The sequence below is a fragment of the Cyprinodon tularosa genome, unplaced genomic scaffold (genome assembly GCF_016077235.1).
Source record: "Cyprinodon tularosa strain WSP-4 unplaced genomic scaffold, ASM1607723v1 ctg68, whole genome shotgun sequence".
NCBI lineage: Eukaryota > Metazoa > Chordata > Actinopteri > Cyprinodontiformes > Cyprinodontidae > Cyprinodon > Cyprinodon tularosa.
In genome coordinates this window covers 822890-832963 of record NW_024039429.1, presented here as the reverse complement: position 1 = coordinate 832963, position 10074 = coordinate 822890, and the positions used below count along the sequence as shown (strand labels likewise).

At 35.3% G+C, this 10074-nt stretch overlaps 2 protein-coding genes across 3 annotated transcripts; one reads left to right on the top strand and one right to left on the bottom strand.

Annotated features, from left to right (window-relative positions):
* Window positions 1-202: 202 nt before the first annotated feature.
* Window positions 203-2046, bottom strand: LOC119771565 (cytosolic 5'-nucleotidase 1A-like). Of its 2 annotated transcripts, XM_038267622.1 has the most exons (3): window positions 1896-2046; window positions 1617-1769; window positions 203-294 (listed from the first exon to the last, which is right to left on the bottom strand). In XM_038267622.1, exons 1-3 carry the CDS (start codon window positions 1959-1961, stop codon window positions 289-291), a joined length of 225 nt encoding a protein of 74 aa, XP_038123550.1. In that variant the 5' UTR covers window positions 1962-2046; the 3' UTR covers window positions 203-288. The 2 variants fall into 2 exon arrangements, 1 of the variants encoding a protein (XP_038123550.1); XR_005279159.1 differs by lacking the exons at window positions 203-294; window positions 1896-2046 and adding an exon at window positions 469-573 and having other exon boundaries at window positions 1617-1796.
* A 1632-nt stretch (window positions 2047-3678) lies between these two features.
* Window positions 3679-6530, top strand: LOC119771546 (cytosolic 5'-nucleotidase 1A-like). Its single transcript, XM_038267592.1, has 4 exons — window positions 3679-3802; window positions 3952-4074; window positions 4867-5051; window positions 5937-6530. Exons 1-4 carry the CDS (start codon window positions 3679-3681, stop codon window positions 6258-6260), a joined length of 756 nt encoding a protein of 251 aa, XP_038123520.1. The 3' UTR covers window positions 6261-6530.
* Window positions 6531-10074: the final 3544 nt, after the last annotated feature.

Sequence of the window (10074 nt, the reverse complement as noted above, 5' to 3'; positions counted from 1 at the left end):
TTACAGTTGGGGGAATTTGCTTATCCACTGCTTGAAAATACACCTCCTAGCCAGTAATAAAAGCTTCTCACAGAGTTTAAAATCTGTCCTACTCAGAGATAATATCTTTAAACTAGTATGTAACATGTTTAGTGATCAGGTTGTAATATAAAGAAAAACAGCTCCTCTTACCTCCCTCTATGGCATCTATGACCTTCTTTTCATTCGTAGAAAGGTAAAGGTTTGTCATGTAGGCCTGCAGGTAACCTATAGGACTTTTCCCTCCAGTCATACAGAATTTCTCTATGGTCAAACCTGGAACAGAATCAAAAACATAAGATAGGCATGAAGAATAAAGGCCTAGTTCTGATGATCTCTCTTCTTGACTGTTTGCTGATGTAGGGAGGAGGTGAGACGTTGCTGAGCTGAACATATAACATTATTGGTTAAGGAACGCAGCGTACCATATTGATTAATGCTGTTAATAAAGCGTCGAACGTCTTTAGCATTGCTGCTAGTCATCAATATGATGTCAAACAGCTCCTTGCTGTTAGAATTAAGCTCCCTCAGTCGACTGTTGACATTCATGAGAGCCTGTAACACAGATCACACCGTTTGTTGTTAAGGCAAAGCAATGATATTGAGACATTCCACATGAGGGTAAAACAGTTATTACAAAATGTTTTAGGAAGCAGTATAAAGAGGATGGATGGATGGATGGATGGATGGATGGATGGATGGATGGATGGATGGATGGATGGATGGATGGATGGATGGATGGATGGATGGATGGATGGATGGATGGATGGATGGATGGATGGATGGATGGATGGAAACTTTTTTTTGTTTTTTTCATAACTTCACAACCACAACAAGTGACAGAACCTACAATGCAGCACCTGCCTTAAAAGAGGAAAATCCAATAATTTAACAAATCAATTGTTTAGTACCTTCATATGTTAAACTTCAGTTGTGAGTTAATTTAAGATTCTCATGATTAAAAATTTAGGAGAATCCTGATTAAAAAGGCATCACTTGCATTCAATGAAAGTCAATGAAAAGTAAATACTATATTGGTTAGAGTTAGTTTATGAATGGAATAGCAAAAGGAAACTTTTGCTATCCGATTATTAATTGATTGATTAATAAAATTACTGACAGATTAAGACATTAGCAAAATGATTGTTAGTTGCAGCCTTAATTGCCTTATATAAGCTCATACAAAGGGGAAAGTGATGATAATGTCTTGGATCAATTTATGGGTGGGTGAGACTGTTTATTTTTTCTTTATAGGAAACTATAGAAAGAAAAAAGAAGAAAAACATAATCTGGAAACTTTGTTTGGACACATACACACACACGCTCACACACACAAAACTGTAGTTACAGTGTGATGAACTGTCCGCCTTTTGTCAAAAAAAGAATATGGGGCACCAAAGACTGTAACCAGCCCAGACCTGACATCCCCTTAAATATGCCCCAAGAAACTAAACTGTATTTATTGAATCGACTTTTGTTTTTCCAGCAGCACAATGATAACTTTTTGCCACTATCAAGAGTAAGCTACAAGTGGAATGCATTTAAAGGGCCAACGCCTGCAGTTAAAACTGCTAACCACTCCCAGAGACCAGGCCTACCTTAACAAAGGGAAATGCAGGTCCAGGTTTCAAAGGCTCGTTTTCATGTTCCATCTGAAATTTAACGTAGCCCTCCAGACCTTTGTCATAGATCTCCCCCTCCTCCACCATGTTGAAGAGGGTGCGAGAGGATACAGCGATGGTTACAGCATTCTGGGGATTGGGCGGACAATGATATAGGAAAAAAACAAAACAAAAAAAAACTGATAGTTCAGATTCGTTAAAAAAGCCATACTGTTGAAAATAAGTAATAAATAGCAAGGTTAAAAAAAAACTCACCGCTTTCAAATTGTCATTTGCTCTGTCTTCAAGTTTGGCTTGTTCTTCTGGGTTAATTTTGCTCATTTTTATTTATTAAAAATGTTCTTGTGTCTGATTTAAAAAAAAGACCACAATGTACAGAAACTAGCTGCAACTAGTCAACATTACGGAAGTGTAAGCAAGGAATACTGATGGGCATTTCTATAAGCAGTGACGCAAGTTCTCATTAGAATATTCACCAGGGTAGTTGTGGAATGTAACTGCAGTAAGTAATTTATACACAGTCACTATGAAAAGATGTGTTGACTCGATAATACAAGTTAAACCAGTTATGGGGATCACCTTACTGGTTTGGGCATAACTGGAATGGGCGTAGGTTTGCAAAGGGACCATAGGGACATGTCCCTACCAGAATTTTGAACTGACCTAATTGTCCCTACCTGCGGAAGCGTATTGCTGTCACTTGAGAAAAAATATTTTTGCTCATTATATTGTATAAACGTGATAATTATATTGTATAAACGTGATAGTATATTTTATAAACGTGATAATTATATTGTATAAACGTGATAGTTATACTGTATAAACGTGATAATTATATTGTATAAACATGATAATTATATTGTATAAACGTGATAATTATATTGTATTAGCAGTTTTAACTGCAGGCGTTGGTCCTTTAAATGCATTCCACTTGTAGCTTACTCTTGATAGTGGCAAAAAGTTATCATTGTGCTGCTGGAAAAACAAAAGTCGATTCAATAAATACAGTTTAATTTCTTGGGGCATATTTAAGGGGATGTCAGGTCTGGGCTGGTTACAGTGTTTGGTGCCCCATATTTTTTTTTTGACAAAAGGCGGACAGTTCAACACACTGTAACTACAGTTTTGTTTATGTGGGTGTCAGCATGTGTGTGTGTCCAAACAAAGTTTCCAGATTATGTTTTTCTTCTTTTTTCTTTCTATAGTTTCCTATAAAGAAAAAATAAACAGTCTCACCCACCCATAAATTAATCCAAGACATTATCATCGCTTTCCCCTTTGTATGAGCTTATATAAGGCAATTAAGGCTGCAACTAACGATCATTTTGCTAATCTCTTAATCTCTCAGTAATTTTATTTAATTAATAAATGGATAGCAAAAGGTTCCTTTTGCTATTCCATTCACAAACTAACTCTAACCAATATAGGATTTACTTTTCATTGACTTTCATTGAATGCAAGTGATGCCTTTTTAATCAGGATTCTCCTAAATTTGAATCACGAGAATCATAAATTAACTCACAACTGAAGTTTATCATATGAAGGTACTAGACAATTGATTTGTCAAATTATTGTTTTTTCCTCTTTTAAGGCAGGTGCTGCATTGTAGCTTCTGTCACTTGTTGTGGTTGTGAAGTTATGAAAAAACAAAAAAAAACTCTAACCTACTCTGCACATGGAGCATTAGATGAGTAATTATTCTTACAATGTGCAGAATATCTTATTTCTTTGTTGTTACACACCATCTTTCCTGTTGTTAGATGATTTTCACACGTTACTTAACAGCGGGTAATGGAGAAACGCAGGTTTTCAACAGTTTCCATCCATCCATCCATCCATCCATCCATCCATCCATCCATCCATCCATCCATCCATCCATCCATCCATCCATCCATCCATCCATCCATCCATCCATCCATCCATCCATCTTCTTTATACTGCTTCCTAAAACATTTTGTAATAACTGTTTTACCCGGAATGTCTCAATATTGTTGCTATGCCTTGACTACAAACAGTGTGATCTGTGTTACAGGCTCTCATGAATGTCAACAGTCGACTGAGGGAGCTTAACCCTGACAGTGAGGAGCTGTTTGACATCATATTGATGACTAGCAGCAATGCTAAAGACGTTCGACGCTTTAGAAACAGCATTAATCACTACGGTACGCTGCGTTCCTTAACCAATAATGTTATTTGTTCAGCTCAGCAACGTCTCACCTCCTCCCTACATCAGCAAACAGTCAAGGAGAAAGATCATTCAAACTAGGCCTTTATTCTTCATGCATATCTTGTGTTTTTGATTCTGTTCCAGGTTTGACCATAGAGACAATCTGTATGACTGGAGGGAGAAGTCCTATAGGTTACCTGCAGGCCTACATGACAAACCTTTACCTTTCTAAGGATTCAAAGAAGGTCAAAGATGCTATAGATGAAGGTAAGAGGAGCTGTTTTTCTTTATATTATAACCTGATCACTAAACATGTTACATACTAGTTTAAAGACATTATCTCTGAGTAGGACAAATTTTAAACTCTGTCTTCCTTGCGGCCGACCCAGGTTTGAATCCGGCCTGTGGTCTTTTGCCGCATGTCTATCCCCCTCTCTCATACCCCCGTTCCTGTCAGCCCACTGTCAGAAAAACTAGCCACTAGTGCTGTATAAACTCAAAAAGGAAAAAGGATTGTTTTTATTGCTAATATGTAAGTCTGTTAAATCATAATAATACCTGCCTGTTGTGTGTTAAAAATGGTGTCTTCCCAAGCAGTGTATCTAATTAGAACAGTTCTTCTATCAGGATCTACAGGTATTATGTTCATTATGTACATAACAGATTTGAAAATTAAATGAAAGTACAAAGACAGAGTGGATGACTCTTAACAGGGAGCCATCTCTCATGGGGCATTGGAAATAGCCTTGATCTAAGAACATAGTGTAATATTTGACCATGGATGTCCCCTCATTTACAAACGTTTATGATGTAATGATATGATAATGTAATGATGATGATACTGAAGTTTTTATAAAATGTTTCTTCAACTGTGATTTGGGCATGACCCGGTTGGTAAGCGCTGCCATCTGTAACCCTACGCAAATTCTGGTCTGAGTAGGATTACAATTTATGTCATTAATACATACACATTATGAAAAGTTTGTCCCAAGTGATCTATTTTCAGAAAAGAATTTGAAATAGAAAGCTTAAAGGTGCTTCCCTTTAAACACCATATAGGAATTGCTGCAGGTACCCTGTTTATGCCACAAAAGGAAAGCGATCTGAGTGAGACTGAGCTAAGAGTGGCGTTTGATGGTGACGCCGTCATTTTCTCAGACGAGTCAGAAAAGATCTATAAGCAACAAGGCCTTGACGGTTTCAATGAGCATGAGAAAAACAACGAGAACACACCCTTGGCTCAGGTAAAAAATTCATCTAAATGCTACATTTCTGATATAGCATTATCAACCCCATGTTTATAATTGTTTACACATAAAATAAAAAAAAACTATATAAGGACTCTTGTTGCAGCCACAGCTTTTAAAGTTTCTTAATTCTCTCTAGCGCTGGCTAAACTCAGAGAGTCATATTCTCTATCTTTATTAGAAGAATTTGGTAACTCTCCTAGCCTGTATGTGGAGTTATATTTCTGCTGTTATAACCACCTGAATGTGCCCATACAGGCTAGACTGGCTAGACTGCACCTCCTAGAGCAGTTATTAAGTAGTCTAGCCAGCTGTACAGTATGTGCAAAAGTTTTCAGAGCTTTCTCCTTCTTGCATTTTGTTCAATTATACGACAACAACAAATTTAGATACAACCACAAATCTATTTTTTTTTTATGTGATATTGTTCCATGAGTATTTCATTAAGAAATAGTAGATTTTATGAGAAAAATAGCTTTTAGGTGCTTCATCTAGGACGAAACAACAGCTAACAGATTAGCTCTAAGCTCTAAAACTATCTAGTATTTTACAGGTACACTCCTCACATACTGCAGTGGAATAGTTTAGACTGAAGCATACTTGTATCTTTGAGTGGCCAAGTCAGCATAGAGAAGTAAATACAATCAAATGTTTCACAATATTTGTTAACTGCTGCTAATAAATGCTCTCTATCCAAAAGATTAGATGATTTGCAGCAAAGAAATACCTCTAGCTGTGGAGAGCCTGCAACTTTACAATTATTTAACACTTTTTGATGAATCACGAATACACTGAAGTTTTGTGATTGTATCATAAAATTATAGAAAACCTCAAGATGAAAATGTTTTAATCAACATTAATTGTATTCTGTTCTTCCTACAGGGTCAATTGAAGGGTTTCCTGGAGGCACTTGGAAACCTCCAGAGAAAATTTTATGAGAAGAACCAACGTATTAATTGCCCGATACGAACCTTCCTGGTCACTTCTCGTGGTGCTGCGAGCTCTGGGGCTCGTGTCCTGAAGACCCTCCGAAACTGGGGCCTGGAAATTGATGAGGCCCTCTTCCTTGCTGGGGCTCCAAAGGGGCCCCTGCTGCAGAAGATCAGACCTCATATCTTCTTTGATGACCAGATGCACCATATTGAGGGGGCCCAGAAACTGGGAACCATATCTGCACATGTCCCTTATGGAATAGGACAGAAGTAGCACAAAGGGGAACTCATTGAGCAGCCAGAAAAAAAGGAGTAACTTGAAGTGAAACACTAAAATTTATCTCCATGGGAAGAGATTAGCTCCACATTAGTAATATTTATATATAAAACATGCCCCTCTAAAGAAAAAGTTTGGATGTAGCTAATTAAATGGTTTTTGAAGCCTATAAAATGAGATTATAATTTGTACCAAATATTTTTAAAAGAACAGTTTGGTAGTGGCCCATTAAGTTCTCTTTATAAAACTAAAAAGACAAAAAAAAAAGAAAGACTAGCAAACACTGTTATGTTTTAGTCATACCTGTTCCTTTTTATTGGGTCAGTCAGAAATGACAACCCTTTTAAAATAAAGTTCACATCATTTTGGCCATTATTTGTATCATATGTATTTTTGTTTGGGCTTAAACAGATAATTTCTTTTTTCTGTATGGTAAAAAACAAAAAAGGGCAAGAAGAAAATATGTTAAATGTTAAAAAAAAAGCTGCTTTCCTACAAGGAACTATGTAAATGTCCGTTCACAGCTGAGTTGCACAAACTTTTACAGTAAATTATGGAAATATGTAACTTTGAGTAACTTGGAAGTGATACACTATAATTTATCTCCAGAGGCAGAGAACCTCAAATTAGTAAAGAAAAAAAATATATATATATGTAAAACACATGCCCCTCTAAAGAAATAGGATATTTCTAATTAAATGGTTTTTGAAGCTGTTACCATTAGGTGGCAGCATGTAGATGTAAATACTGCCATCTTTATCAGTCCCCTTTACATCTCGTGCAACACCAGAACATTTTCAAAGTGGTGGCAGGCAGGGACCAATCTGCACTTAGAGGTAGCCGAAAACTAATAGCTGCCAAAACCAGTTCAGGGTGGATCTAAACTAAACACGCTGTACTACCAGGAAAATGAAAGCACATATTTTTCAAATAAATCACTGAAGACAGACTAGATTTTCATGAAGCCCTTGGTAATAAATCTAGATGCATACTTATGTATATATGATGCCTTAATTAATCATGACTCTGAATAATATAAACATTAAATGTGATGGGCAATATGCGCTTTATAAAGACCCCTGGGTGACTTGCAGAGATACATTACTGTTCATCCTCTCGTATAAAACAGAAACAAGTTTTGAAAAGAGCATACATTTTGTATTTGTCATATTTAATGTTAGTATGTTGGTGTGAATTATTAGTCAGTGGGTTTTTATTTATATTTTAGGGTTAATATATAAACAATTGAAATGTCAAATTAAATTCCACTTGAGAGTATCACTGCTTAGTTATTAATGATAACTTGTATAATTTATCTAATTCATTAATCGGTATAAGCCTAACCTCAATCAGGAATGTTAGTTTTATTTCACAGCATGCATAGAGCTGCAGCTAGGGCACTATGCTATGTTGCTTTTAATTGTTTAATTTTCTATCATCTTTTCTTTATATTAAGTCTCTTTTTGCATAAACTTGTCGATCAGCCTGGTGCAACACATACAGTAAGAACTGACTTTGATAAATAACATATCAGAGTGCCCAGACAACAGATAAAACTCAACAACAAAATTGACAAATTTCTATTTCATGAGAACAAAACAAACTTAGATGAATGAGATAATGTAATAAGTTGGATCCAGTTTTACTGTTCAAAGTAAAAGTAGGCCCTGTTTAAGAACGTTTTACCGAAAAGAATTTTAAACTGAACAGTAATAATAATGGTAACATTATCCAATTACCGTCCCTGGTTTTATTGCTTGGTGAATCATGTCCCAAACAAATGCTGATAACTCTGGCATAAAAAGGCATATCAATGTAATTTTTGCATCGTTTAATGAAGGGGGAACAATATTTTAGGCCTATTTTCGAGGAAAATATTTTCTAAGGCTCTGTGGAAAAAGAAGGAAATTTCAGAAACCTGATAAACACAAACTTAATGTTGAACTATCATTAATAAATCAAATCAGTATAACAGATACAGATTTTATTGTTTGACCGTAAGTATCAGGAGACTTTGGCAAATAAATATGCCAACTTTCATGTTTCTACAAAATTTGGTGATGATGTAAATAGGGGGTCAGTTTGAACGATTCAAGTTCAAAGCTTTTTCAGAGAAAGGCCTTTTTGAGCATTCAAAAACCCCCAACTCATTTCAAAACTGTCCTTCAATGTTAGTGCATGAAAGATCTGATGAGTAAGTACCGCAAGCCTCATGTCTCTCCTTTGAATTGTTTACAAGAGGCTGAAGTTTGAAAACTTGTCGTTTAGGATTTGCAGCTCTGATTTTTGTAAACTCTCCCATGGGTTTGTATTGTATTGTATTTCCTGAATCCAGACAAAAATAATATTTATCTGGATTGAGTAAAAATTGATTGGGTGAGAAGTTTTTTTTTTTTTTTTTTTTGGCATTTGCAAAACCTTCTCAAATGCTAGAGTGACACATTTTAGTACCAGAAACTTTCGGTCATTGACTTCCATTATAAAGTCGAAAAAATCTGCAGAGTAAAAAAGTCAAAAGTTTGAAGCATCACTGAAGCAAAACTCTGAAAGCATTTATAAATTACAAAACATTGTATATGTTGCAAGTGGAGGGTGAGGAAGATTTATAAAAGGGACTGAAACAGGTGGAACTGACGAAAGTAAATGCAACATGGAGTGGGAGTAATTATTCCAAAACTAAGACAGAAATAAAACCAAAGCATGACTCGTGTGTGTGTATATATATACATATATAAATTATATATATATATATTACTTATATAGTTAATTTTGCGTTTGTGTATAAATCTACAATATCACCACTAGATGGCCGTATTGGATTCTTTCCATGCCTGTTGCTACTATTACCGGTAGTTTTTGCTTGCATACTTTTGTGGAATTAGTATAATCTAATTACACAATCTATAACGCTGACTGGTCAGAAAAAAAAACAACAACACAAAACTAACAAAATCAGTAATAGTAATATAAAATGTTTAAACCACTTCCTAATATTTTTGGACTCATTGTTCTATTTTAACATAGCTCAACTATTCTGATTAAAACTGAATTACATTTTTCAGAGAGTATTATTTCCAACAAGAGATGCAACAAGAGATTTCACAGCTATATTTAAAAGATTTGCAAATTCTAATTTCTTTAGACTCATCAGTAGATGCCCCTGTATAATAGCATGTGTTCCCATTCTTCTCACTCCCTTTTCTTATTCCTATCACATCATCTGCTCTTGTAAAGCATCATTTACAAATAACTTCAAATATAAAAATTTCTCCTTCTGAAATCTAAGCAGTAGATATAATCCATGTTTCTGTATTTATTTATCAGTTTCTGCAGAAGGCTGTCATGTTATATGTATGCAGTAGCCAAAGAGGGGTGCTCCTGCTTTGACATTAGAAAGAGGAAATAAAACTAGAACTAGAATAAGGAAAATTTGCATTTTCACAACTAAAGCAAAAAAAATAAAAAATACAGAAACAAAAGAGGGAACCTTCTAACAGTTTTTCCATGCTTTAAGGAATATTTTTTCTCCTTATAATCTAACTGAGCTCCTTCTAGGCTCATTTTGTAGCCTCATTAATATCCCTGCCAAGTGCAGCAAGGGCAATACAACACAAATAACTTCTTTTCACTGAACATTAAGGTCTAATTGGAAGTTAATGAGCTGTCCTTGGGTTGCTGAAAGAGAAACTGGAGATTAGCTCTAGACTCAATTTTTGTGTAAGTTATTTATAGCAAGAAACAGGATTGTTTATAAAGATCAGTTTATGAGTATTTCTTTTTCTCTGTGGTTTATGTGAAATGTTGACAAACA